General features: G+C 32.8%; 2 protein-coding genes across 2 annotated transcripts; one reads left to right on the forward strand and one right to left on the reverse strand.

The window, feature by feature from the left end:
- The first annotated feature begins 16,169 nt into the window (after positions 1 to 16,169).
- Positions 16,170 to 17,933, forward strand: LOC104883767 (cell number regulator 1). Its single transcript, XM_010668325.4, has 3 exons — positions 16,170 to 16,667; positions 17,321 to 17,533; positions 17,663 to 17,933. Exons 1-3 carry the CDS (start codon positions 16,415 to 16,417, stop codon positions 17,734 to 17,736), a joined length of 540 nt encoding a protein of 179 aa, XP_010666627.2. The 5' UTR covers positions 16,170 to 16,414; the 3' UTR covers positions 17,737 to 17,933.
- Positions 17,934 to 17,977: 44 nt separating this feature from the next.
- LOC104883766 (calcium-binding protein CML24) lies at positions 17,978 to 18,997 on the reverse strand. Its single transcript, XM_010668324.4, has one exon. It carries the CDS (start codon positions 18,930 to 18,932, stop codon positions 18,345 to 18,347), a length of 588 nt encoding a protein of 195 aa, XP_010666626.1. The 5' UTR covers positions 18,933 to 18,997; the 3' UTR covers positions 17,978 to 18,344.
- Between the last annotated feature and the right edge of the window lie 8,763 nt (positions 18,998 to 27,760).

A 27,760-nucleotide genomic window follows, 5' to 3' on the forward strand; every position in this document is an offset into this window, starting at 1 on the left:
TAGTTCATTAATAGTTTGGTTAAATTTAATTCAATTGATTTCATTCCAAAAGAATAGAGTCTTAGTGTTAAATAATTATGATATTTCTATCCTTAAAAGTACTTTCTTTGTTTTTTTTTGTTACACTTCACTTTGGAAGAGATCCAAGGAAATTGTGTAAAACAAAAGGAAGAAGTGCAAAAAAAAGAATGTGGTTTTGGAAAAAGTAAAAAAGAAGCGGTAAAAAAATTATAGGATAGAGAAAAATAGGGTATGTGAAAAGATTTTGTATGGATTATTACAATTGGATGGTGGAATATATGAGGTAAAAAAATGTATAAGTTGATGTGATACGTTACTATATAAGGAAAAAGTGAAAGTGTAACGATAAAAAAAGTAAAAAAAAGCGTAACAATTAAAAAAATTGAGATAAATAATATTAAAAAAACTAATATGAACCCGGTGCACACTAATTAGTGTGCACTCGATCCATATCACGTGAGTTTATGATAGTGTATATTGATATGATATAGTGTATGTTAAAATGATATAGTGTATATTGAAATGATATAGTGTATGTTACAGTGATATAGTGTATGTTAAAATGATATAGTGTATGTTAAAGTGATATAGTGTGTGTTAAAATGATATAGTGCATGTTACAATGATATAGTGTATGTTAAAGTGATATAGTGTATGTTAAAGTGATGTAGGGTGTGTTAAAGTGATATAGTGTGTGTTAAAATGATATGGTGTATGTTACAATGATATAGTGTATATTAAGGTGATATAGTGTATGTTAAAGTGATATAGGGTGTGTTAAAGTGATATAGTGTATGTTATAATGATATAGTGTATGTTAAAATGATATAATGTATGTTAAAGTGATATAACGGATCACGTGCTTGGGCTTGGTCCACACTATTTTTAGTGTGAACCGGGTCCATGCAAGTCGGATTGAAATAATATATGGGAAAAATTATATGCAGCCTTATGTATATAAAAAGTTAAAAATGGAAAAAATATGCATTAATTGATCATTTATTACATCAGTTGATACATAATTTTTCCATAAATTCAAAACTTATTTCCATTTTAACTAGTATATTTATGTTTTATATACAACCTTAAGGACGGCATATAACATAACTTATACTAATAGATAATCCGAAAACAAAGTGTAAATATGTAATGGTGTAGGTCTTGCACATTCCATGTATTAATTCTACTAAAATAATAAGATCAGTTAAAGTCTTCAGAAATGAGTATGCATTAGAATAAAATCTCGTTAATCAATGTCAAATCTGATTACAGAGAGAGATAAATAGGAAGCTTCTTCCGAAATGCATGTAGCAGTCCAGCTCCAGGCTGATCACACCCACCAATGCCGTGGGTAATTGGGTCCTTCTGCTTTTGGAGAGAATATAAAACTTGGAATTTGTGTTAGTTTTGCTTGTATTACGGTCCAACGGAATGAAGTACTGGAAACTGCAAACTTCACATGTTTGTTTCATTCTTTGGCCTTTGTTACGCTATTATCTAGAGCCCATTGGAAGTAACCCCCTCCAAACAGCTTCTAAGATTTTGTTATGTTGATCTTATTTTTACATATTTCAAATTAGATCCGGTAAAAGAAATTAATTTATATCAAATTAGATTAATTCAGATTAAATAAGTTTAGATTAGATAAGTTCAAATTATACTTATATTTAAAAACTTATCATTATTGTTATTACTATCATTATTATTAGTAATACTAATGTTATAATTTTTATGATTGTTCTTGTTGTCAATTCGACTTGTGTGGACCTGGTTAACAGTAAAATTTGTGTGCACCCGGTTCACGCACGTGAATCGGGAAACACACTACTATAATACACAGAAATCCACTATATTACAAACAAATACACTATACAAGAGAGATACGCTATATCACAATCAAATACACTATATAAGAGAGAAATACACTATATCACAAACAATAAACTATAACACAAAGAAACACTATCACAAATAAACACTATAGATAGCTCTTGCAAAAAAAAAAAAAACTATAGCATAGAGAAACACACTATACCACAATACCACATACAAACACACTATATTACAACTGACAATATTATCCTAATCTTCTATAACAGGTTCAATTGCACAATCAACTATAATACACAGAACCACACTATATTACAAACATATACACTATATCAGAAAGAAATAAACTATATCACAAACAAACGCACTATAGCACGAAGAATTACTATCATAATTAAACATACTATAGCACAGAGAAACACACTATACCACACACAAACACACTATATCGAAACTGGCGATATTATCCTAATCTTCAATAATAGGTTCAGCTGTAAAATCAACTATATCACAAAAACTGAAAAACAGTGTAAGAACTTGAAGAGAGAGAAAACGAAGCACTTATGACTTATGAGAGAGCCATTGAAAAGACAAGGAAATATGAGAAGAGAGAAAGACAATTTAGTAGAACTTGTAATCATTACAACCTACATAGCATCCATTGGTTGCACACTAATGTATTACACCCGGTTCATACGAGTTTTTTTTACTATTGTCGTTGTTGCTATTATTATTATTATTATTATTATTATTATTATTATTATTATTATTATTATTATTATTATTATCATCATTATTTATTATTATTATTATTATTATTGTTATTATTATTATTATTAATATTACTTTATACGATTACTATTATTATATACTAGTACATTTGTTCAAAAGGATTATTATTATTGTTGTTATTGTACTTATTGATTATTATTAAGATCATTGTTATTATTATGAATGTCATTGATTTTACTATTTGAAGCTATTTGTGTTCAATAAGAAAAATGTTCTTTTGGCATTTACACGGGTTCTATTTATATTTGTTCTAATTAACAATTTTTATCTGCGATATTCTTTTTGATGTTGTACATGTAATGAACATGACAATAGTATATGATGTTTATTTTATTCTTTTAGCAATTTTGTCAGAATAATATAAAATATATGTTACTAGTTTATATAAAACATGAGTAGCATGGATAACCTAATGGTGTTGGCATCACGTTCAAAATGTTTCCTATAAGGGATTTCAACTTATCTTTAAAAACAAAGGTTATATAGAACATGGCAACGATATAAGAAGAATAGTTCACAATTTTGTTTAAGATTATATGATTATATATATATTTATAGGTTTATTTCTAATAAAAAAGAATAATTTATTGATATAAAAAAACATGTTGTTAGTTAAATCCAAAAACATCATCAATATAAAAATAAAATCTATTTTTTATTTTAGAATATGTTCTTTAAATAGGTTTTGTAACTCTTTTAATATATGTTTTTTTTAATTATTATTATAGTTCTTTTCGTTACTACCTAAATTCTTATTATAAACGGACCTTAAACATGAACAATACGTTCTCTTTACCATGAATGATATTTTTTTTACAGGAGTTGAGATATGCTACAAAAGAAATAATACTTACTTCATAACAAAATAGATGTTACACTTTTGAGAAAACATATTTCTAGGCAAAATTTCTTAGTGAGACATTAATTGTGTTAGAGAGTATGTAATTAATGTAATTGTGAAAGAGAAAGTGGGGTCAAGGGTGGGAGAAAAACACCACCACCACTCTAGAAACCAGCACCAACACCAACACCACCTCTACTAAAATAACCACCACTAGCATCCAACAACCACTGCCACCACCGAAAAAAAACCACTTTAGCGCTGGCATACCTGTCGCAACACCAACATCACACATATGGCCACATACCCATTGCAGCACCCTAACTCACCCCCTAATCACCACCAAACACCACAACAATCAAATACTTCCTCCAATTTTTATTAGTTTACTCCTTTCCTTTGCACAAAATTTTAGGAGAAATAATGTTGTGGGTCATAGAAAGAAAGAAAAACTATTATTTTATATTAAAGTTGAATGCATGTGTGATGAAAATTTAGTGGTCCCATTTCAAAAATAGAAACAAAAGAAAGAGGTAAACTAATAAGAGATATTCCAAAAAGGAATATAGGTAAACTAATAAAGACTGGAGGGAGTACCACAAAACCCACCAAACACCAGTCAACAATCATCGACACATCTAAACCCAACCCCTATTCACCACCAATCAACAAGACAACAACCACCAACCACCAACTACCGAAGGAGAAGAAGATCAGCCAAAGGCGAAGGTTGAAGTTGAAGGCAAAGGCGGATGTGATGCTTGGTGAAGGAGAACGCGAAGATCAGTAGTTGGTTGTTGATGGTGGTGATTGGAATTAGTGGCAAATTTCGAAGCTCGGTGGCTTGTGGGTTGAAAGATCGGTCGCTCGTAGGTGTTGGTGGATGCTCGTGGATGCTTGTGGTGGTTGGGTGAGGAGTTAGAAGGTGGGTCGGGTGGGATGAGGAGTGAGAAATGTGGGTGCAGTGAGGAGAGAGAAAGGTGAGGTGGTGAGTGGTGGTGGCAGAAGAGTTATTAATGATTTGATTAATACTTAAGTATACATAAATTAGTTTCATTAAGTATTCTTAAATTTATTTAGTTAGGGTAGTCTTGTAATTTTGGCACTTAACATTTATCAAATTAGGAAAGAAAAAAGTTGTAATATCTATTTTTCTACAGCCTGAAATGGAAAGTGTAACATTTATTTTGTTACGGAGAAGTATATTATTTGATACAATAATGAAAATATTTAATATTTTTCAAATTTTGAAAATAAAATAATCATATTCACTAATTAAATAATACAAAAATTGATTATAAATTAAGGAAAGATTATATCTATATGATTGATCATATCAACTATATTTTACATATTATTGGAAGGTTCATATATACTACGATACATATATAAAAATATGAGTTTATATCTGCTTACAATTTTCATCAAATAATTTCCTTTAAAAAAAGACACTTGGCAATTGAAGGAAGAGGCAAGAGTCAATTCTAACATACTAAATTGTTTTTCTTTATTTATCATTATTGTTTTTAGGAAGTGAAAAGTGTTGTCTACTTAAACTAGGTAAGTAATTATGTTCATTTTGTAAAAGGTTAAACTTATATTTTTGATAGCCAAACAATTTTCGGGTGTTTGGTAATTGGTGGTTAGATGTTGGCTATTTTACTTGACTTGTTTGATCGGCTATGTCTATTGCCTTTTATATTTGTTTGACTCTGACCGTTGTTAATATTGACTATTCAGTGCAAAATGAATACAAAACCTATCCAAAAATGTTGCTAGTTACAACTTTTGGCTCAAAAGTTGGCTTTTGGTTGGGCTATCAAAAAGCCACTTGCTCAATATTTTTTTAGGTTGTTTGAGCAAATGAGAAAGCCAAAAATTAGTGAAAAATCATCCAAAACCTAGTTAACATATACCCCTTTTATATTATTCCACTTCTTAAGAACTTTCACTTTTCATTTTTTATTTTAACCAAAAAAGTACTTGTGATATGAAATAAGGAATTATTTCTGCAAATTATGACATCAAGGGACAATGATGGAAAAACCAATAAATATCTTTAAAATGAAGATGAAGGAAATTACTATCTTGAACCTACAAGCTTTCTCATTTTATGTTCACTTACTTTAGGATAAAAAAGTTCAATTAAGTTCATCAAAGTTTATAACTAATAAGCTTATGTAAATTAAGTTTAGAGCCAAAATGTGTATTTTGTATAAGTTGATGTATGGAGTCGATCATGGCAGTGAGTGCAATTCATTACTAATTTTAATAAGTTCAGGTTAGTTGAGTTCATTATCAATGAGAATATAGAAGTTTCGAGAGAGAGGAGACCACCGGAGTGAGAGAGAGAGGGAGAAATAAGGGATAGGGAAGAGAGAGAGCGGTTGGGAGTGTTTTTTTTAGGGTTTACCCAAGAGAGAGGGATATATGAGAGGGAGAGAGGCGTCCCACTTAACTTATGTTTAGGGTTTTATTTTTTTTTGTTAGATATATTGTTGCGGTTTCTTACAAAATCGCGGCAATATATTAAAATATTAATTTTTAAAAATATTGTTGCGGTTTTTGTCAGAAACCGCAGCAATATATCTGGTCAAATGTCAACTTTTTTTCAAACTTTTTTCCGTTGAAACAATATTGCTGCGGTTTCTGTCAAGAACCGCAGCAATATAGTTATTTTATATTTTATCTTTTCTTTTAACGTGATATATTGCTGTGTATGAGTAAAACCGCAACAATATCACCGCAGCAATAAGCAATAATTTTACTAGTGAGTATTAGTATAAAGTTTCTGTCGAGAACCGCAACAATATGGTTATTTTATATTTTATCTTTTCTTTTAACGTGATATATTGCTGCGTATGAGTAAAACCGCAGTAATATCACCGCAACAATAAGCAATAATTCTACTAGTGAGTATTAGTATAAAGTTTAAATTGGCCAAGTTCAAGGCTTATGAGTTTGAATAACTTGAACAAATTAACGTTATGATAAGTAAACATCCAGTGAAGAGAATGACCCTTAATAAAAGACACACTAATGTGTGTATATAATAAGAAAATTTTATGACATATCATACATACATTAATTAACTCTAGTATTTAAAAATAGGTATTTTTTTTCTGAGTAATTAATTTTTGAATTCATGACAAATCACGCATAAATCACTTAAAATTTTCTTGTTTTTGATGCTTAGTAATTCTAGTTTTAGATTCTTAATTATACTTGGGCCCTAAGGCAATATATCGTAGCATTTCCTAGGATAAGCGGTACTCTGTTTTTGCTTGATAATACTACCAGGTGTGGTTTAGGGTTCAACTATCTAATACTTTCATTCGAAGCTCAAACTAAAAGAAAGGGTAAGGGATTTCGCCTTCAGAACGTCTTGATTAAAACTTGAATCTATGACCGAAAAATAGAGCTATTAAAAAATGACCTGATTTGATAACCTAATTTGAACTAGTAATGACCTGTAACTGACTTGCACCTGAAATTTTTGTTAAATAGGTCAGCTGCAAACTGACCTGATAATAACTGATACCCGATCTTGAACATGAACAATCCCGACTGAAAAAGGCCAAAAACTAAAGTGACCAGACCCGACAATAATGCGAACCCCATTCAACATCTGACCTGATTAGGTCATGAAACCGATTATAACTTGACTCAACCTGTTATTGTCTCGACCAGTTGCAACCCATAACCTGATTTGCCAGACCTGTTGCGATCTAGCACATGGTTTTACCCGACTTGTTGCTACATGGTATCCTATTTTTACCCGACTTTTTGATTGTTGATAACTCGACTTGTCATTGATTTCACCATATAGTAGCATAAATTATAAACTAACACTAATTCAAAAAGGCATATAACTAGATGAACTATTCAAGCATTGATTTTCAATGAAAACTTAAATAATGACACAAATTTGAAGCAGTGCCACACAAGTTTCATGACATGTTCTGTTCTCGAAGCGACCCAAAACCAAATGTGGTACAACCCAATTATAACACAACCCGATAACTATCAATCTGAACTTGAATCGAACCTGAACTAAATTGCTATTCTCCTAACCTGATAAGTAGTTGATTCGACACTTCATGACCATGAAAGATAACCTGATCCAAAATGGACTATGTTGAACCCGAACGAACCTGAAATAAGAAACAAACTGAGATAGACCTTACCGTATTACGACCGTTCCCGACCTACCCCCGATTTGTTTGATTTAATGACATGACACGACCTGATTGAGCATGACTTGAAACCTGAGATGACTCAACTCAAACCCGACTCCAGTAACTGATGTATTGTTTATTGCTTTACTTTTAGATAGCTTTTAGTTGGTATAATAGTCGTTTTTTAGTTAGTTTAGGCTAGTTTATTAGGTATTTTCTTAATTTGCGCCATTTTCCTCCTTGTATGAACTTTCTTTGGGTGTTTTATTTTGTTTCAGGACTTAGCAACATGCTTGGAAGACACTTGCACAACTTTGGATATCAAGATCAAAGAGGAAGGTCAAAGAAGAAACAAGGAATTAAGCATAAAACCGAGCATAATCGAGTTCATGGGGCCAAATACAAGAAGTTTTGGAAAGGTTTGCACACAAGAGTCAACTTCAAATGACCATAACTGTTAGCACACAAAACATTTTTGAGCGATTCTAGTTGGATATGAAAGCTTAGATCACTACCTTTCCAACGAGTGGTCACAAGTCCAATTCCATTGAAAATCGAGTAAGATATGACCATTTGAAGGGAGTTGACAAAACTAAAAAAAGTGACCGACCACTCGGGTCAATAGACCCGCATAGGTCACTTTGCAGGAAACTGAATTTACAGTTCTGGTGGTCTGATCCGTCCGGGTCAGAATTGACCGCAAAGCCCCATAGTTGGGTAATCACCCAAATACCCTCCAAAATTGAAAAAGCCCCAAAAGTCAGGCCATGTTGAATTTGATAAAACACTGAAAAAACCCCAAAATCAATTAAACGCAAATCGAGATTGAAGAACATGATGGTTTTATTCATGTGAAATAGACTAAAGACCTTTAAACAAAGAAATGAAGACAACTGAAATAGAAATTTCTCCCAAAATCGAAACCCTAAATATGCAAAAAAAGACTGAAATTGAGCTTTTTCTAAAAGGACACTTTCACCTTGGTGTTTGTGTAAAGAAGATTCACTTAGGTGTGAAGAGTAGAGTAACAAAAAAGCAGTTGATTGATCAAAAATCGTCGAGGAAGGAGATGAGATGGCTAGAGAGAGAACACGGGGAAGGAAAAATGATGAAATCGAGGTTCAGGGGGAAAAAGAGGAGAAAGAAAAAATATGGGTAATTTTTTTTTTTGGTGAAAATAATTAATTTTAGAAAAATTAAATTATTAATTTTTTAGGATTCTCTTATTAATTTTTAGAATTTACAAATTTATTTTAAGTATTTATCGAAAATATTTCTATTTAGCAAAACAAATGAAAAAGAAAAGGGGTGGTTGAGTTGGCAGACTTTGTGGTTCTAAGGACACTTGACTTTCGTTGACTTTGGTGATCATACTTTTGCTATGGCCGCTGAAGAATCATCCTTAAAATATATATAGAGACAAATCTAACAAGACATCATATGACTATATTATACCTTACATATGGAAATAATAAAGAAGAAGATGTCGTCAAAAAAAAAAAATAAAAAAAAAATAAAGAAGGAGAACAAAGTTATAGAATAAAGTCAAAAAGTCTGACACGATTAAAGGAAAACGGAAGAAGTATAATAATCCATGGGCCTTCAATCCAGAAAAGATGTAGCGAGAGTGTTGTTCGTTCAAGAAACAAATGCACAATGCAGAAGATATATGCGGATATGCCTATTATAACTTTAAATCAAGTTACCGGGGGCCTGTTTCTTTATATGGGCTCAGCTCTGCATTCAAATGGACTAATATATTTAGGATCAAAGAGTTCATTTGAAGTTTTGTCATTCGGTAGAAGGCAGATATCTGACTCAAGCAAGCTACGCTGCTCGACGACCACAACTCCACAAGTCACAATCTTGTCGAGCGACCATTGTCCCAATTGTTGATCCTAGCTCTGAATAATTGGACACAAACTCGTCCCAATCCGACACATATCTTTCATAGGTCTAAGTTCGCTATTAGAACACTAAGAAAATTGAAATGTATACAGATATATTAAAAGGTTAACCTAAAAAAAGAACTGTGCCGTATTCGATCTCATAACTTCAAATTTATATATTAAAGTTTTAACCATTAAACCAACTAAATTTTGTTGTTATAATTTTAAAGTAAAGTATTGATACATGAACATTATAATTACCTGGGAGATAGCCCAATCCTAAAAACTAGTTGATGTGATTCTATGGATTTTGTCGAACTCTTTTTGTGATTTTATGAACTTATATACGAAAGCAATAACCAATGAATGATAAACTCTATATGTTCCCTCAAGAACTAGAGGATCTCTATCTAGCCTCAACTAGTAGATTCACACAAACCACGATTTATGTGTTCTTGATGCGACGATCAAAATCAATGCAACATGCACTTGATAACTTTACTCAAAGTAAAACGAAAACTCTCTCTAAACTTTATTAATAAACTCGTGTACTTATATATACACGTTTAACAAACCCTAAATCTTATCACCTTAATGCTAATAAGATAAACACAAACTAAACAAAGATAAACACTAGAAAACCTAACACACGCCACCTAGCACACGCCTAACTAAAACCTAAAAATCCGAATTCACTTAGGATAAGGATTATCATGCCTTATCTTATTTGGATTCCTAACTTGACTCAATGACAAAGGAATTAGACTCCTAAATATAATAGGATTCCTTTTACCATTCAAACACTTACTTAAAATAAACACCTAATAAACACTTAAATTACATAGAATCCTAACAGAACTAGGACACTATGTATGAATCCTAACAGAACTAGGATTTGTAGAAAATGACCATACTCCATATGTATCACTAGTTTATATTAAGTTCTTGATGTATTTATAACTAAATATACACAAAGTCTTATATGAGGTCGAGTCCACATATAAGGTAAACTATTATATACTCAGACTACTAATTAGAATATCGGGAGTTACTTATATTGTTGGGGTTACTTATATCCCTTGTTGGAGTTACTTGTCTTAGAAATTATTAGGGGTTATTAATGCAGTATAGATTATATATAATTATTAAGGGTTACTTATGTGAATTGGAGTTATTTATATATATCCTAATATAGTTAGTTTGTCTTTTACGGACATAGCTCCACAGTTGTTAATCATGCGGCCTCCGACCACACTGAAAACTTGTTGCTAAAAATATTATGTCACTAAATATATATTAAATACACTAGGGGAAAAAAAAGGAAGGGCTGCGCAGGAAGGGCTGCGCTTTTTCTATAAGCGCAGCCCTACTAGTGAAGGGCTGCGCTTTTCTTCAAAAGCGCAGCCCTACACAACAGAAGGGCTGCGCTTTTTCTAAAAGTGCAGCCCTTCACGTAATAGGGCTGCGCTTTTAAAAAAAGCGCAGCCCTTCTCACAGTATGAAGGGCTGCGCTTGTCTAAAAAAACGCAGCCCTTCTAAAGAAGGGCTGCGTTTTTTAGACAAGCGCAGCCCTTCATGGGTTTTTTTTTTTAATTTGAAAAGAAGTGGCATTGGGCTTGTAAAATAATAAGCGGGCTACTAGGGTTTTCATTCTCACGCCCTCATTCTCATTTCTCACGCCCTCTTCCTTCACTCATTTTCTCTCTCTCACAAATGCTGCAGTTTCATTCTCTCTCATTCCCAGTTTCATTCTCTCACAAACGATTTCACTCATTTTCATTCTCTCTCTCACAAACGATTTCACTAATTTTCTCTCTCTCGAACTTCGTCTTTGAGTCATCCTCATCACAAACGATCTTTCGTTCGAAAAAGAAGGTCAGAGGCGATTTTGGGGGACTGTGCTCCACCCCGGTGAACTCATGCGGTTCCGACGTGCCCAGAGGCCAGAGGCGAAACGGTTCGGACTATGAATATGAAGAGACGAAGAAGGTGAAGCAACGAAGATGAAGATACGAAGAAGGAAACTATGATAATTCAAGATCTCGATTTAATTGAGTTTTCTTTTCTTACTACTTACCGATTTTTTTTCTTGATTTTTCGTTCAATTTTAATTTTTGGTTGATTTTTGTTTAGATCTAGGCTTTGTTAATTTTTCCAATCATATTCTCATTTCTCTCTTGTATTGTAATTTGCTTGTTCCTTTTTTTTTTCATTTTCGTTCTTTACTCTATTTATGTTTTTTAAATTGTAAAAAAAAACTCTATTCTTCAATTACGTTGCAGAAAAGAAGTATATGGTTGTTCCAATTGCTACTGTAATTCTTTTCCTACAGTTGCTGATTTGTTGCTGTAAACTTGTATATTTGTAATCTTGTTGTTGTAAACATGTACTTTCGCTATAGCATCTCTTTGTTTTGTGAGATTGTAGGAATTCAGTAAAGCACTGAAATGTTCCTTTTTTTTCATTTTGGTTCTGCGCTTTGGAGTTGGATTTGGATGGTTTACTTTAAGATTTAATGCAAATGTTAAAATTCAGAAAATATGAGTAAAAAAACATAAAAAAAAAAAAAAAAATTTATTTTTTTTATTAGGAAGGGCTGCGCTTTTACCTAAAAAGCGCAGCCCTTCAAGTTTAAAAGGCTGCGCTTTTTAGTAAAAAGCGCAGCCCTTCGTTGTGAAGGGCTGCGCTTTACTAGCGCAGCCCTACTTGAAAAGTGAAGGGCTGCTATTGAAAGGACTGCTGTCAAAAAGCGCAGCCCTAAGGGCCTTTTTTAGCGCAGCCCTTCCTTATTTTTCCACTAGTGATAGTTTTCACAATCGTATGATTCACAAATTTGTCAAAATACTAATATTTTTAGCATATATGGTCTATATGTCAGGGTTATTTGAGATAATATCCCTTTTAAAAAAATGGTTGTTAGTGATATATTTTTTTTTCAAATTTGAATTAAAAATGCATGTTATTTTAATTTAAACAATATATTAAGTTACATACGTTCTTTTCATTACGAGCAATGTTCTTTTATAATTGGATATTTACATGTTCTTCAATTTTAAATTATGTGTTGTTTTTATCTCTATTATATAAGCCAAGGGGTGAGCTACGGTGTGCTTCTGTAAGATTACTTTTCTACCCTTGACTTATCAAAAAATAATATAAAATATTCAATTCCTTCTTGATCTATATTTATGTGTAATAACTAATAAGGAAACTTAAGATTGTATAGCTTATAATAAGATGTAATGTACACATAAAATATTCTCCAAAAAAATATGCATAAAAAGAGATATTTTTGATTGAAAATTAAACTAATCTAACTAGAGCAATTCCAAACAATTAAAAAGTAAGAACTTACTAATTTTCTTTCTAACTAAACTTCTAATTGCAATCAGAATTTCAAAGAACATACATTAACACAAACATACAAAAAAAAGGGATACTCTCATCTTTTTATTTTTTGCCTTTTATAATTGTCTTATGTGTTGATTAGATAATTTATCATTTTATTTATTTAAAGGCTCATAGTGATTTTTTGTGTTAGTTGGGATATATAATCCATCTCATCATTATTTAAAAATATGTTCGTAATTCAAATATATAAAAAAAGAAATAGGCTTATACCATTCAATTTCTCAATGTAATATTACGTAATGAATTACACATATATTAGAGATATTAGCATATATCATCCAATAATATCAACTTATAATACATTCTGATACACGTTCATTTATCACATGGAAAAAAATTGTGAATGATCAAATTAAACTACAATAAAATAGTGTAAGTGCATTTAGTGCTTTTAATGTCAAAATTAATGTTAATGTCTTCGCACGCATCGCGTGCATATGAAACTAGTTTTAAAAAGTTATTGAAGATGTCATGTGATATGAATGTTATGCTTTTTCGATTCCACAATGAGCATTGGGCATCTAGTGCATAATCCATTTAGGTACCTTGCTTCAATGAGTCCAACAAACGTCCGTGAAACATTTTTAAGGCACCCACACTTAATATGTTGGATGATTTTTGAATGGCTAAAGGTTGTTTAAAGCTATAAACTGGAGAGTAATCCATAAACGAATCTCTCCCCTACTGTGAAAATCGACTAATGTTTGGAAAGGGGTGCAACCTTAACAATTGTCATCAGGTTTGGGTTGATATTTGGAGCATGGAAGCTAGTCCAAATTAGGTTAAATATTTTCTCTGAAGTTTATGCACAAATTCCTTACCCACACGGTCTCTTATTCATCATCGTCATTTGATTGAGGAAGTCTCGTGTCCCTAGGGATGCAGTGTAGAGAAGTCGGCTAGGCATGCGCTATTTGAGTTCTCACGTGTTGCTGAGTTGTGGCTGGACCTAGGATGTAAAGGTATGTGTGCTAATGTTTCGAATCTTCCTATGTGTGAGCTTGTAGCAGGTTTGAAATAAAAATCTTGATAAATTGATTGTCACTAGAGGAGTTTTTCTTGCTTGGTGTGTGGGGGTGGGGGTGTGGTGGGGGGGGGGGGGAAATCAATGGATTCTTCAAAATAAATCTACCCCAAACAAGGTGTTATTTGATCGTGTGGCTTGTTTAGTTGAAGAGCAAGGCAAATATTGTGCTGTTGTTGTCGCCAAGGATTACATGCTTCCCCTAAGCTCTAACGTATGACATCCCCCCGATATGGTTAAAGTAAATGTCGATGACTCGATTGATGCTGCTGTTTGGGTGGGCTTGGGTGCCATAGGCAGGAACTCGAGTGGTGATGTGCTCTTTGCTTCAACTCGTCTAGTTAGAGTCTATTGGAGTCCTGAAGTGGCGGAAGATAAAGCTATCGAGATGGGTGTGACTGTGTGAGGATGGGTAAGCGTTTTGGGTTCAATGAAGTTATCCTCGAATCAGATTGTCAGGTTGTTATTAAACGTCTTTTAAGGCACTTGCTAATTCTCTTGTCAAAAGACAAACTAGTATCTTTTGATGTTGAACAAATTTGGGAAAACCACTCCCCTTCGAAGGTGGCGCGCTATGTACTTATGAACAAGTTACGTTGTCCCTAACTTAATCTAGCTTGCTTTTTCCCTTAAAGATAAAATAAAATAATAATCTTCCCAAATATGAAAAATTAAGGCAAAATTCTCTCCTAAATAATGAAACGCTAAATCACTCATCAATATCATGAGAAAATAACTCTTACATATGAAGAAATGTATATTAGGAAAGAGCTAACCGATAAAATGTTTACTTCATTCACAAGATAAACTTAAACTTTTTGTTGGAATATACTTGTTAACTATTTTGCTGGAATATACTTAATAAAAAACTTTTTAGTTGAAAAAAAACCTATTATCATACCTCTCTTATTATTTAAGACCACCTTAATGTTTTTCAGCCAAAAAATGAACATGACCTTTTTCTCCTTCCTTTTTCATTAATTGAGACCACTCTATTTTTTCTTGTTACCCTAATCCCTTAAAATGGGAAGCAAGAGCAAAAGTTTGGTAGGATTAAGGGATTACGATAGCTAAAAATTGGTTGGGCCCATTTAATAGATTTAGGCTATATTCTTTTATAATTAGACTGTATAAGTCTAAATTATTCTGAATTGAAATGAATAAGTCTAAATTATTCTGAATTGAAATGAATAAGTCTTAATTGAACTGAACTAGTCTGAATTGATCTGATCTGAATTGAACTGAATTAAGTATTATTAATAATTACATGTAGAGTAATATTTTTCTCGTCGTTGATAATAATAATATATTAATAATATTAATGATAATAATAATAATATTAATTAAAATAGTGATAATAATAATAATATTAATTAAAATAGTAATAATAATAATAATATTAATAGTAATACTAGTAAAAAACAATCATGATCATGATTAATGATAATAATAATATAACAATAATAATAATAATAATATAATAATAATAATAATAATAGCAAGAACAACAACAAATAATAATAATAATAATAAGAACATTTAGTTGTAGTCTGAACTGAACTGAAATGAATAAGTTTGAAACTGATCTAATCTAAACCGAACTGAAATAAATTTTCATTTATTCAATCTAAAAGAACAGAACTTTAATCGTCAATATACAATGATCACATATTCATGAAATTGTCACAGGCGACCTTTTAAATTGTTAAAAGAAGGGGAAAAGCTATATGTAGGGCTGTATATAAAAAGCTAAAAATGGGAATAAGTTGCATTATTTGATCATTTTATTACATCGGTTGATGCAAAATTTTTCAATAAATTCACAACTTATTTCCATTAGTGTATTTATATCTTATATGCAACCGGCTGCATATATCATAACCCAAAAGAAGTTATCACGAGATCATTTACTTACGGTTAAAACTTGGAACAACACTTCAAGTCTTCAATTCTACTAAAAGGAAAAAACTTTATCTACCCAGTGGGTCAACGACCCACTACTAATAGAAATAAATAAATAGTGGAATCTAACTCATCAATTCTAATAGTTTTTTAATACTCTATTTCTAGGGGGTTAACTACCCACCGGGTAGATATAACATTGCCCCTACTAGGCTACTAATGTCTAATGTACATTAACTATATTAAAATGACCCGAACTTGGGTATGAACGCAAGTTTGCAGCAACATCAAAATCCAAGTTTCCCAAGGTGTCTCTTAGTAAACTTAATGGTTAAGATTTAGGTTGGAAGATCAACACTCACAACTCTAGTTCCAAAGCCTATCTTTAAGCGCTGCACAAATAACCTTGCATATGAAAAAAAAGGGTTACTTCTAGGTAGTTTCCTTCCAACCTGATGAACCAAAAAGTATCGTGTTATTACTCTATATCAATACTATCAAACTTACAAACAGGAAATTTATAAAAATGTATGCAACATATAATAGTAGTGCTGCAAAACAAACGCAAGGACTACCATATCCTGCAGCACCGATGAACATTGCAGGAGGGCAGCCATATCCATCACATTATAATGCTTCTTCGGTAGTTGGTGGGACGGCGCCATGGTCTACCGGACTGTGTCATTGCTGTGATGATCCAGCCAACTGCTTGGTTACTGCCTTTTGCCCCTGCATCACCTTTGGCCAAATTGCTGAGCTCGTTAATCAGGGCAACCCTGGTAATCAATTAGCTTATCTAATACTGCTTAGATTTTCATCCCTCTATTTATTTTTGTTGTTTCAAGTCAAACAATTATCGTAGTGATGTTTTGATCTTGCCAAGGAAGATGGGTTAGATTGATGGAATATGTTGTAAATGGCTACGAAGTTGGTCTTAGGGTGGTGTTAAATTGTTAATTAGCAGGGTTGTCTCAAAATCTTGGTTGTCACCTGCTAATATTAAGCGCTCAAAAATGAACAATATAACCAATTTCCTTTAATGTTGCACAATATCAATAGGATTTGTTTTAATGTTGGACTATCTAAATTATCTTTAGTCAAAAGCTTTAATTAACACTAAATAGACATTATGAGATATGAGAGCAAAATAACAATATTTGCTTTAATGTTGGACTATCTAAATTTTTTGAGGCCCCTTGATCCGGGGGCACTGTGCTTAATTAGACGATCCTGTTCTTTTTGATCGGGTGCTTAGAGAAAGACATAGCATGGTCTAGTTACTACTTACTGAAGTATCCTTTACCTTTCTGGGTATATCAGCTGTTTATAAGCATGCATATTGCACAATAGCATTTGAGTCCTGCGTTCGAGGCCATTATACCATTTGACCGGGCACAATAGACTAATTGATGATGAAAATGGATGAATGCAGGTTGTGCAGTAAATGGAACAATATATGGGTTACTGATGGGATTCACAGGCTTACCATGCTTATATTCATGCTTCTATCGGCCGCGATTGAGAGGACAATATGGGTTGGAGGAGGGACCTTCTGCTGATTGTTTGGTTCACTTTTGCTGCGAGCCTTGTGCACTTTGCCAAGAGTACCGTGAGCTCAAGAATCGTGGTTTTGACATGGGCATAGGTAAATAAAAATTATTTGGTTTTATATACTACATAGTAAATGCTCTGTGATATATAATGATTCTATTTCACTTGTGTGCACTATGAATCTATGATATGCGCCAACATTTTTATTTTTATATTTATGAAGGCTGGGAGGCTAACATGGAGAGGCAGAAACCAGGAATGACAGTGGCTCCTCCTGTGGGAATCATGATGCGCTAGCTAGGACCGGCGGCTACATGTTATTTAAGTTTTGGCAGATTTCTATTGAAAATGGGCTTAGTTGATCAACTTTGTTGTATCACGCAATATGAACAGATTAAGATATGGAGAAATAACAAAACGCTATCATATATAGCTGTCTAAAATATGTAATTATACCTTTCAGCCTTCAGGTACCGTTTTGAGTTTAATCTTAATATGTTTCTCCGTCATAGCGCTCTTAGTCTCACTACAATCTTGGTCATCTCCAAACATAATACCCATTAATCTATTAAAATTTTATGCTTCTCTTCACAAAATCAGAACTTTGAGAAACAACAAAAATTGGATTCAAACAATACAAGAGTATTACAATGCAACAATATCCCTCAGGAAACTTATACTTTCAAGAAATTCACAAGTTCATGATTAAAACTCATTAGTAACTTATTGTGACTTAAATGTCACATATCTAGACTCGATCAGGTTAATTAAAGCTTGTGGTTGTGAGATCAAATTCACTAGAGGCACTTTAGGGGGGGATTTCCTCTTACCATTTTCCCTACTCCCAGATAGCCTTGTATGCAAACCCGAGCCAGGTTGACCTGTACGAGGTATTATCGTAGCAGTCATCGATTAGTACCTAACTTCAAGGTGCTAGTCATCATGGTTGAGAATTCAGCCAAATTAATCAACCCATCTCCATCATTATCAACTTCTTTAATCATCTTCTTACAAGACTCTAAACTATACATTTGGCCCATCCTCCTTAGCACTTCCATTAACTCCTTAGCACAAATTTTACCATCACCATCACAATCAAATATCTTAAATGCACTTTCAATATCCTTAGACTTCACCTTGTTATTATGCAACAACATGAACTCATTGAAATCAATAAATCCATCTCCATCTTTATCAGCCACTTGGAAAGCCTTACTGGCCTCCGTGTCTGAAATTACTGAAATACCCTTGCCGCTAATGGCCCTCACCATAGCCTTGTATTCCTCCTTAGAGACTTTTCCATCTTTATTTTTATCATACGTATCAAATACCTGCTTCATTTCTTGCATGTTTGATTGAAAGGTTTGAGGATTTTTGGTCTTGGAGTCTTGTCTGGCTGCAAACTTGAAGGAGCTTGTTTGGGATGCGTTAATTAGAGAGGATTTTCTTGAGAGGTTAAAGCCATAGCTATTGAGAAAACTCAACTTTGACATTTTTTTTAGTGTATGTGTAACTTGTATGTCTATGTGATTATAATCATATGAGCTTAGTTCTCGTCAGTATATATATACAAGATTTGATTCTTGTGTTACATATGTCACGTTTGCGATATATAAATAAAACAGACTAAAGTAATTATGCTTGTGGCATACAGAATCTAGAATCTAGATGCTTGTTCAATCAATCAATTCCATTCAACTTCAAAAGTTAAGGATTCTTTCTGAGCTGGTCTTTCATCACACTGGTTGTATAAGAAAATTAGATAAGAATGAGATTAGTTTTTATGAACTGAATTTAGGATTAGACAATAAGGAGGAATGGAGGATGGACCATTTTTGAACGTTCGGAGGATGGACCATTTTGAACGTTTTGTTCGAATTTAAGAGTTACGTAAAATTAATTTTTAGCATTATTTGTTACTGATATTTTATTTAATACCTCCATCCTCAAAATTAAAGAATTGTTGATTTGATTTCATCGAATTCGTCAAACTTTACAATTTCGATCATAAATTCTCTCTAATTTAATAATATGCCATTGTGTTTCAAAATATAAGGTATTTACGTTTACGAAAATTTGCCTTGACCACAAATAATATCTCTCATAATATGATAAACAAAAATTATACTGTTGGATTCGTCTTGAAAAATACTATAATAACATTATTCTTAAAAAAAATTATCAACGTAAACTGAGAGCAATTAATGGTCAAAATTCGACCTCGAATATCGTGTGCCTTATATTTTGAAACAAAGGGAGTAAATATGAAAAATCATTGTTATGTAAGACTTTGTTAATTAGATTCAGAATGTATACTATTATAATATATTGAAACTATTGGGTCAGACCGTCTGACCCAATAGCTTTGGTCGGACAGGTTGGGCTCACTAATTTTCTTCCGCGCGCGGGCTAGCTTTGTAATATTGCAATTCATACGCCATTGTCGTCTTCCTATAAACTCTTCATAGAAACATCTCTTTCAAATTTCAATCCTCATAAAAGAAATAAAGAATCAACCAAAGACATCCTTAAATTTTCTCTCTCCTTCCTCCTCAAATCTTTGCAACAATGGAGCATTCTGGGTATGGCAGAGATGGCATTTACAGATCACTTAGGCCAAGTTTAATTACACCCACAAATCCAAATCTTAATATGGTGTCATTTACAGATCTTGATATGTTAGCCTTCAGATATGTAATATACAAAATGCCTGTCCAAAGGCACAACGCTGTCTCTTCAGAGATGTACCACCTACAACAGTAACAAACATATCGTCAAGAATGTAGTAGAAGACTAAAAGGTAAAAGACGCAGAAAAGAGCAAACTGTCCCATTTATTCTTTCAGTTGCTATTTTCCATTTTCAGTTGGACTATTTTTCATTTTCATTTGGACTATTTTTCATTTTCATTTGGACTATTTTCCATTTTCAGTTTGACTTTCTTTTCTTTCAGTTGGACTTTCTTTTCTTACAGTTGGACTTTCTTTTCTTTCAGTTGGACTTTCTTTTCTTTCAGTTAGACTTTCTTTTCTTTCAGTTAGACTTTCTTTTCTTTCAGTTAGACTTTCTTTTCTTTCAGTTGGACTTTCTTTTCTTTCAGTTGGACCAACTGAAAGAAATAATGGACTAACTGAAACAAAGTGAAGACTACCTGAAGAAAAATGTAGACTACCTGAAAAAGAATAAAGACCAACTGAAACCCAAGTAAGTCTAACCGAAGCACAAAAATCCACTGAAAAACAAAGAAGACTAACTGAAAACAAAATGAGAATACCTGAAAAAAAAATTGGAACCACCTGAAAAAAAATGAAGACTAACTGAAAAAAATTGGAACCACCTGAAAGTCGTCCGACCAAGATTATGGTCGGACGAGTCCACAATACGTTCTCTATAATATAATATTTATGATTTTTTAGTACTTTGATCAGAAAATCATATATATATATTTGCTCTTAATTAGTTGCAATATTCCTCTTTCTATTTCTCGTATTTTTCATCTTCTTAAGTCTTAACCCTTTATGTTGTATTTAATTTGGAAAGGAGGAAGTAAATACATATATATCAAGGAGACATATCACAATTCGTTTTACATAATTATAAAATTGTTAAATTTTACTTTTTAAAGGGAAAAATTTATTAATATTTTCATAATAGACGATCATTTTTTTTTACCTTGTCATCTCTTAAAATATAAAATAAATTTTTGGGATATTCCACTAGGTACCATTGTACTTTTGGCTTTTCCATTTGGTACCACTATTTTTCAGATATTCTACATGGTACCACTATAATTTGATTTTATTCTCTATTGTAGCATTCAACTAAGTAAAGTGTTAATTCTTCGCAAAAAAAAAAAAGAAGTAAAGTGTTAATTTAAGTTAGAATATGCTGGAGTTTTACTTCGATTTATATGTTTTAATTTGCGTTAAGGTTTTAGTAATCGTTTTAGTCGTTAAGGTCAAAGTTGAGGTCATATTTGACAATAAAAAGACATAGAATATTATGATCATTTTTATGAAAATTTTGACTGAAAAATAGAGCTTTAAGGGTTAAAACGATATCCTAAAATCTTAATTTATTAAATTTTTTCAACTGCAAATAGAAACATGCAAACCCAAACAAAATCGTATTCTTGTTCAACCATTAACTAACATTTTACTTAAAAAATGGTATGATAAAGATTAATATTGAATTAGAGTGGTATCATGTGGAATTTTAAAATAACAGTGGTACCAAATGGAAAAGCCAAAAATTCAATGGTACCAAATGGAATATCCCTAAATTTTTTGATCAACCCTATAATAATTTTCTGGTTCTGCCTCTAGTGTCAAGTGATAACGTGAAATATTACAGCGGAGTTTGAGTTGTACACCAATTTCAGTGTTAGTCGTTTGGAGTTGTCAAATTGAAAACTACTAGAATGATAGAATCTAGTCTAGGCTGGCGAGTGGCGTAGAGCATAGAGATGCTTCAAATAGTTGAAAACCCAGTACAGTACACAATACTTGAAAACCCACGACAAAAGAAGGTGGAAGGCGCATACGGTTTCTCGTTCTAGATTTTATGTGTGGCCCAAATGCTTTAGAATACCAAGTTCTATAAAGCAAACTGAAATGGCGGTAATGAAATTCAATCCAAAATGATTGGCTATACATGGAGGAGAAAGTATTCTCCGTTTTTGGACAACTTATCTCATATCACGGTATTTTTTTGTAATTTTACTAGTAATTTAATACAATACAATATAATATACTTCTTCCCTCCCAAAATATATGGAGTTTACATTTTACTTATGGTGATATTTTCATGTTGATACCAGTAGAGTATATAGCGATAATAAAATTAAAAGCCACTCTTGTCTCCTAAGGTATATATTCTCGTTTCATTAACTAGAGCATATAAGGAACTTTAAGCAAAAACAAATATGAAATTCTATGGGGCGCATCTATTTTTTTTTTTTAAAATAAGAAAGAAAAATTAGAAAGGATCCCAACTCCTGGGTCACCCTAAAATAATATCTCTACAAATGAAATGGAAAAGGCAGTACTATTTGGAGAGTCAAACTAATAGGTGGGATTTGTAGCAAAGTGACCACGGGAGCCATGAAATCCGCCACACCGTTCGCTTCTCGAAGCACATGGTTGATCCGCACCTCATTGAGAAAACTAAAATCTTCACCTGGATCTTGAATAAGAGAGTTAATAGGCCAAGGAATTTTTCATAACTTTTTAATTTTTTTTAACTAAATTACAACTAAATTATCGTCTTCAATAATAAGATTCTTAATACCTAAAGAAAAAGCACCTTTAATTAGTTCCTTCTCTAAGCTCTCAAGCCTTAGCAATTAGAATGGAAAAATTAAAATTAATAGAGTTAGCCTCACAAAGCTTAACCCCCCCTAATTATCACGAATTACAAAGTCAAAAGAGACGGGACCATCCTTCATTTTAAAACCATCAAAATTGAGCTTAAAATAATTAGAGGGAGGAAGACTCCAAACAATATTGTGAATTAGACATAATAGTTAGGATTATACCAGGATAATAGGTTGTTGGGATTAAAATTGGCAGAACGATTATAATTAGGATTATTCATGTGGATTTTATTAGAATATTTATTACTAAAATCTAATTTCTATACTTATATTATTAATAATTTTATTTGACAATTGTAGTACTGACAGATTGTTTGGAATTATTGGGAGGATAGTTGCGAGTATGGAGTGGATATGACGCGGATACAAAGCACCCACGTGGGTGGTGGGTCGGGGATGGGTCTGGAATTTTCCTCCGCAATGGATGGTGGGACGGGAATTTTATGCGGGTGCGGTGTGGAGGGACCATCCACCCACCTTGCCCCGCCCAACTGCCATCTCAAAATGGAATATATACCGACTTTGTTTTTGAATTTTTTTTTAGTTTAATAAGATGAATTGCCTTACCGGACGAAACCTCGCATAGGTCAACCCCGTCGGGTTAGTGGGCTAGACACTTTGAGATTAAGGGAGAGAGGAAGGTACACGAGATTCCTACCTTCAAAAGGCCACTAGTGGGAATTGAACCCTCCAACATAAAGGTTGGAAGGCACAATTACAGCCGCTAGGCCAAGCTTACCTTAGTAAATTTGTTAGAACTGAAAATGGGCCTCGATAACTCAGTAAGGAGAAGGAGAGTTCAGTTCACTTACAAGCCCAAAGGAGGTTCCATACTAAAATCAAATGGCCCGCTCTATTTTTTAATAGATGCCCCAATTTGACTTGTATAATTGTCAATATACAACTCCAACTATTAATATCTCCAATTATCCACTCAAAATCATATATAATGTGTGGGTGGGTGGGTCGTGGGTGGGTGTGTGTGTGCGCGCACGTGTTTGTGAGTGTGTGTGCGTGTGTGTGTGTGTGTGTACTCGGCTCCTTCCAAGTGCCTTGGTCTCTAGCTCTATGCGAGGGCGACCTTTAGGTTATTCATCTTACTAAAAAATTTATATATATATATATATATATATATATATATATATATATATATATATATATATATATATATATATATATATAGGATCTTGTGAAAACACTCATTAAAATGAAACTGAAAACAGAAGATCTGAGCCATCAAATATTACTCAGGTGATCTAAGGACTGGAATTCTTTCTCCCTCCCCTCATAAAATCAAAAATACCCCCCCCCTCACACACCTTTCTCTTGCTCCTCTTTTTCCCTAAAAAAAAAAACACCCAAAATTCTCTCCTCAAACAATGGTGATCCTCAAAAACCTAACTAGATAACAACCTGTTTACATGGAGAAACTCGTCGAACAAGCAAAATGCTATGAAGAAATGTGAAATACATGGACAAACTCGTCTCGCAACTCACTCTTTCGGCGTTGACTCTCCGATCGAAGAGCGCCAACTTCTCTCTGTCGCATAGAAGAATGTCGTCGGCTCAATTCACGGTGCTTGGCGTACCTTGTCTTCGATTGAGCCTAAGATTGATAACGACGAGCATGTCGGTTTTGTTAGAGATTACTATGGAAAGTTGAATCTGAAATTTCTGATATTCGCGATTTTATTTTGAACCTTCTTGATTTCTAATAATTCTAAAAGCTAGTTACCATAAAAAAATTCAAAGCTACTCTTAGTATAAAGTTACCTTAAGGCCTTAATATAATGAAGTTACCTTTAAAGTGGTAAAAGTTATCCTAAAAATGGTAAAAGTTACTTTAAAAGTGGTAATACTTACTCTTATAATAAATAAAGTTACCCTTGAAATATATAGAACTACCCTTAATATAATAAAGTTAAAGTTATCCCAAAATTGACAAAAGTTACCCTAAAAGTGTTAAAAGTTACCCTAAAAGGGTTAAAAGTTACCCTTATTTTCAATTTTCAGATTAAGAGCCGTTTTCAGCAGATCTGGCCTACCCTTTTATATATATATATATATATATATATATATATATATATAGGATCTTGTGAAAACAACTCTTGATCTGAAAACTGAAAACAGATGATCGAGACCGTCCATCTGTAATCGGATGAATGATAATAAATGCTTATAATGAATGGTGAGGATTCATTCTCTCTCTTCCTCTTCTCTCACACGCAATTCTCTCTCTTCCTCCTCTCTCACTGTTTTTTCTCTCTCATCCTACTTTCTCTGAAGCTCAAATCTGTCATGGTCTATTGCTTCTCTCTCAATGGCGTTTCATCAATTGCTCGCAGCTAATTCTATCCCTTCCAATGTTTGTTCGCTGCTTCTATGATATGAATTTTTGGTATGATTTCGTTTGTTTTTTCATGGTTTTGTTCATATTAATTTCGAAGTTCAATTATTACTCATTCTTTGACTTGCGAGATTTTAGCTTAATTTTGGTATGACTTTCGTAAAGCTAGATTCACATCAATTTTAGCTTAATTTTGTTCTAGTTATTTGAAAATTATATGTGTTTCGAATTTTTAGGCTTAATTTCTTGAATTAGGTCACATTTGGATTTTTTTAGGCTTAATTATTACTCATTTATGAATCCGCTGAGTTTGTTAGAGTTCAGTTTATTTGTAATTAAGTGTTGATTTTTGTGATTTTGTTGAATTTGCGTGTTTATGAAATCTTATGGTTACATTACTTGGATGTTGTTGCTTTCTCTGATGTAAAACTGATAATCTTTCCTTGTAATTTTAATTTGCCAAAGTTTGGTTTCGGTGAAAGTAGGTCACTTAGTGAATGAAATTGGAGAGTTAGACCACCTTAAGCCTCCTCTGAAAAGGACTTGCACCACTAATGCAAAAGCTAGTGGGGTGAACTCACAACAGGTTGTAAGATTCCAGAATGGTAACTCTGGCGTTAGAGATAATTTGAAAAAACCGAGTTTTTGTTACAACCAAAGGTTGACTTCTTACTCAGGCAAAGATAGGCTGGATTCTGACTCCATCATGGGTAAAAGAAGTATCGGTAGGTTTTTCCTAGAGAATGGGATTGACTTTTCTGTTGTTGCATCATCTAGTTTTAATAGCATGATGGACTTTTCTTCAAACAGGGGTGAGATTAAACGTTCTATACCTAGCATTGCCGAACTCAAGGGTTGGATATTTGATGACAAGTTGCATGAGATAGATAACTATGTAAAGAATGTCCGACTTTCTTGGCCGGCTCTGGGTGTAGCATTTTGCTTGATGGGTGGACTGATCATTTGGGTAGGAGCTTGATCGATGTTGTAGTTGATTGTCCTGAGGGGGCCATTTACCTTAGATCAGCAGATGTTTCACCCTCGACAAAGAGTGATAACGCATTGCAAGTGTTGCTCGAAGCTGTTCTAGAGGAAGTCGGCATTGAGAATGTTGTTCAAATTGTTGCGCACACTGTTGTGCATGTACATGTTATGTTTTATGCACATGTTATGTTTTGATGATGAAAATTAATATAATATGTTGTAGCATGAAAGTGTGTAACAGTTGCAACAGATGCATGAAGAAAGAAATTGATAAACGAAGACTTTGAAGAAAAGAAGAATCAAGAATGAAGTTCTAGTTTATAATTTCTTAGAATAGTTACTTTAGATTAAAATGTAATAGCTCTAACTTAGTGATATGCTATGTGCTAAATATAGAAATATAAAGTTAGTATAATTATTGTTTTCTTTGAGTTAAGAAAGTAAATAATTATATTAAAATTATATATCTATATAAGAGGAAATAGATTTTCGAAATCAGAAATAAAAAGGGATTAAGGAAAACGAGTTTTTAGAAAAAGATTTTGTAAAACCGAGTTTCTAAAAGATTTTGATAAAAACGAGTTTTTTTTTAAAAAAAGATTTTAATAAAAATCAGATTTTGATAAAAACGAGTTTTGAAAAGATTTTAATAAAAATCAGATTTTGATAAAAACGAGTTTTTGAAAAGTTTTAATAAAAATCGTTTTTGATAAAACGTGTTTTCAAAATTTATAAAGATTTTATTAAAACATGTTTTCAGATTTTCTAAAAGGATTTGGAAAAATACTTTTTAGATATAAACAGACTTTGAGTTGAAAAAGAAAATCTATGTGAAAACTTATCTTTTTTAGTTTAAAAGATAAAGATAGAAAAAGATAAAGTTTTATCCCTTAAATCAAGGATTAAAAGATAAAGATATTTTTAAGTGATTTTCGTCCTAACCAAGCCCTATAAAAGGAAATCAGAATTCGCTTTTAAATCTCACGTTTTCAGAGAGAAAAATCGAGTCTATTAAAAGCTGAAAACTATTTCCTCCGGCACTAAGCATAGCACTGAGCGAGTCAGATTTAAGTTACTATTCTGATTGTAATTGTCCTCTACTTGCTTGACTAAGAAGCACATAATTGAGGATCGTTCTCTATCTGTAACTTTATCATTATAGAGAGTGTCAACATACACTTAGAGTTAAGTGTTGGGGGTCACTACTAGGGTTAGTAGTGAGGGGAATCTTATTGTATCAAGAGTTTGATATTTTAGGGTTCAAAGAAATAAAGAGTTTTATTTCGTGTGGACGTAGATCTCAGAGGTGAGATTGAACCGCGTTATATCCTGTGTTTGCGTATCAAATCTCATATCCTTTTTGTTTATTATTTGCAAAAACTCAAAACATCGATTTACGAGTGTTTGGCACACTGCCAGGCACTGAGCCATAAAAGGATTTTTGCGAAAATCGATTAGATTTCACCACTCAATTTAACCCCCCCCTTCTTGAGTGTCATCTTGGGTTCCAATTCACACATCATCAGATAGCTTAGAGGAAGTTAGCAAGCAGCTGATTGGAAAGTACAGGTCTCTTTTCTGGACAGTTAGTGCTACACATTGGATCTCCCTTATCTT

This window comes from Beta vulgaris, chromosome 6 (assembly GCF_026745355.1).
Source record: "Beta vulgaris subsp. vulgaris cultivar EL10 chromosome 6, EL10.2, whole genome shotgun sequence".
NCBI classification, from domain to species: Eukaryota; Viridiplantae; Streptophyta; class Magnoliopsida; order Caryophyllales; family Amaranthaceae; genus Beta; species Beta vulgaris.